General features: G+C 39.6%; 1 protein-coding gene across 1 annotated transcript in view; it reads right to left on the bottom strand.

Annotated features, from left to right (window-relative positions):
* The window catches only part of LOC131962836 (sodium/potassium-transporting ATPase subunit alpha-1), a 50445-nt gene extending 49444 nt beyond the window's left edge, over window positions 1-1001 (bottom strand). Inside the window, exon 1 of the mRNA XM_059327926.1 lies at window positions 812-1001. Coding sequence (XP_059183909.1) covers window positions 812-823 — 12 coding nt within the window. The 5' untranslated portion in view covers window positions 824-1001. The remainder of the gene's footprint in view (window positions 1-811) is intronic.
* Between the last annotated feature and the right edge of the window lie 296 nt (window positions 1002-1297).

The following is a 1297-nucleotide window of genomic DNA, read 5'->3' on the forward strand; positions in this document are numbered from 1 at the left end:
AAAAATAATAAATAATAAAACTACAAAACAGTCTATTTGCATGCAAATTAAAAATAGTAATAGTTTTCATTGTAGAAAGAAAATTCACAATTTAAAAATGGTCTAGAAACATAAATGCACTTTCAGCTTGGCTTTCTCAGCTTGTCTACATATAATATATAAAGTTATAAGTGTATTTTTCAATAAATAGATGGAGTCCAGAGGGTTAATATCCCTCCCACTGCCAAGCCATTATACCAGCATACACAGCTGCTTCACGAAAACAGCTAAAATGTTTGAAAAAGGCGAAATGCAACGTGTTTTCCTGCGGGTGAGCGGACAGGAGCACTGAAAACTACTTTATATGCGTCTAAAATTAAAAATACACACGTATTAAGAGTGTATTTGAACTATTTTTCGTCTAAAATTGGACCGTGAAAATAACCCCCCGCCGCCATTAATGTCATTTTCTCCAAACTTTGACAGTCCAGGCGTTTCAGATCATCCCGTTATGTAACCGGACACCGAAGCATCTTTGTGAGCCGTGGAAACTTATTTTCCGCGAGCGTTTTTCCCCTCTTCGTTGAATAAAAAGGGGCTCGTGTGTTTTGTGGGTAAAAAACACGGAAGTCGTGAAAGTAGTTTTGGAGAAAAGGAGTGTTGTTTCTTATCTTAACACATGTGATCTCCACCTCCCCCCGTGACAACATCAACATAGATTTAGAAAACCACTTGTTTGAATGGTGAAGTTTGGAATCCATCTTTTTTTTCCGCAACAAAATGAACAAAATTGGCATCTACGAAGTGCAACAAAGGCAACATTTATACTCACTCCTCTTCCCATGGCTGCTAGGATGTGGACTTAATTCTTCCCAGTTCAAGTAAAAGTTAAGAAACAAAAATCCACGTTAAAAATTATGTACAATAAAAAATATTAAAACAAAATAAAACTCCTGGATGTGACTGTTTTTCTTTATTTTTTTTTTTATGTTTTTTCTTTTTTATATTTCCTCAGCACGTGTCACTCCTCCAGAACACACATCCGAGCTCGCGAGCCGCCGCGGCAGCCCCTCCACTACTTATAGACGGCGTTCCTTCCATTGTGACGTCGACGCCGTTTGCCATGGTAACCCCACGGATGGAGGCGGGGCGTCCTCCATTATTGGGCGTTTTTCTTTTTCTCTCTTTTTGTGTGTGCAGTTTGTCATGCTGCGCACCACATACACACACACACACACACACATACACACACGGAGCACACACACACACACACACACACAGAGCACACACATTCACCATAGAGGGGCAATATCTATTG

Source organism: Centropristis striata, chromosome 24 (assembly GCF_030273125.1).
Source record: "Centropristis striata isolate RG_2023a ecotype Rhode Island chromosome 24, C.striata_1.0, whole genome shotgun sequence".
Taxonomy (NCBI): Eukaryota; Metazoa; Chordata; class Actinopteri; order Perciformes; family Serranidae; genus Centropristis; species Centropristis striata.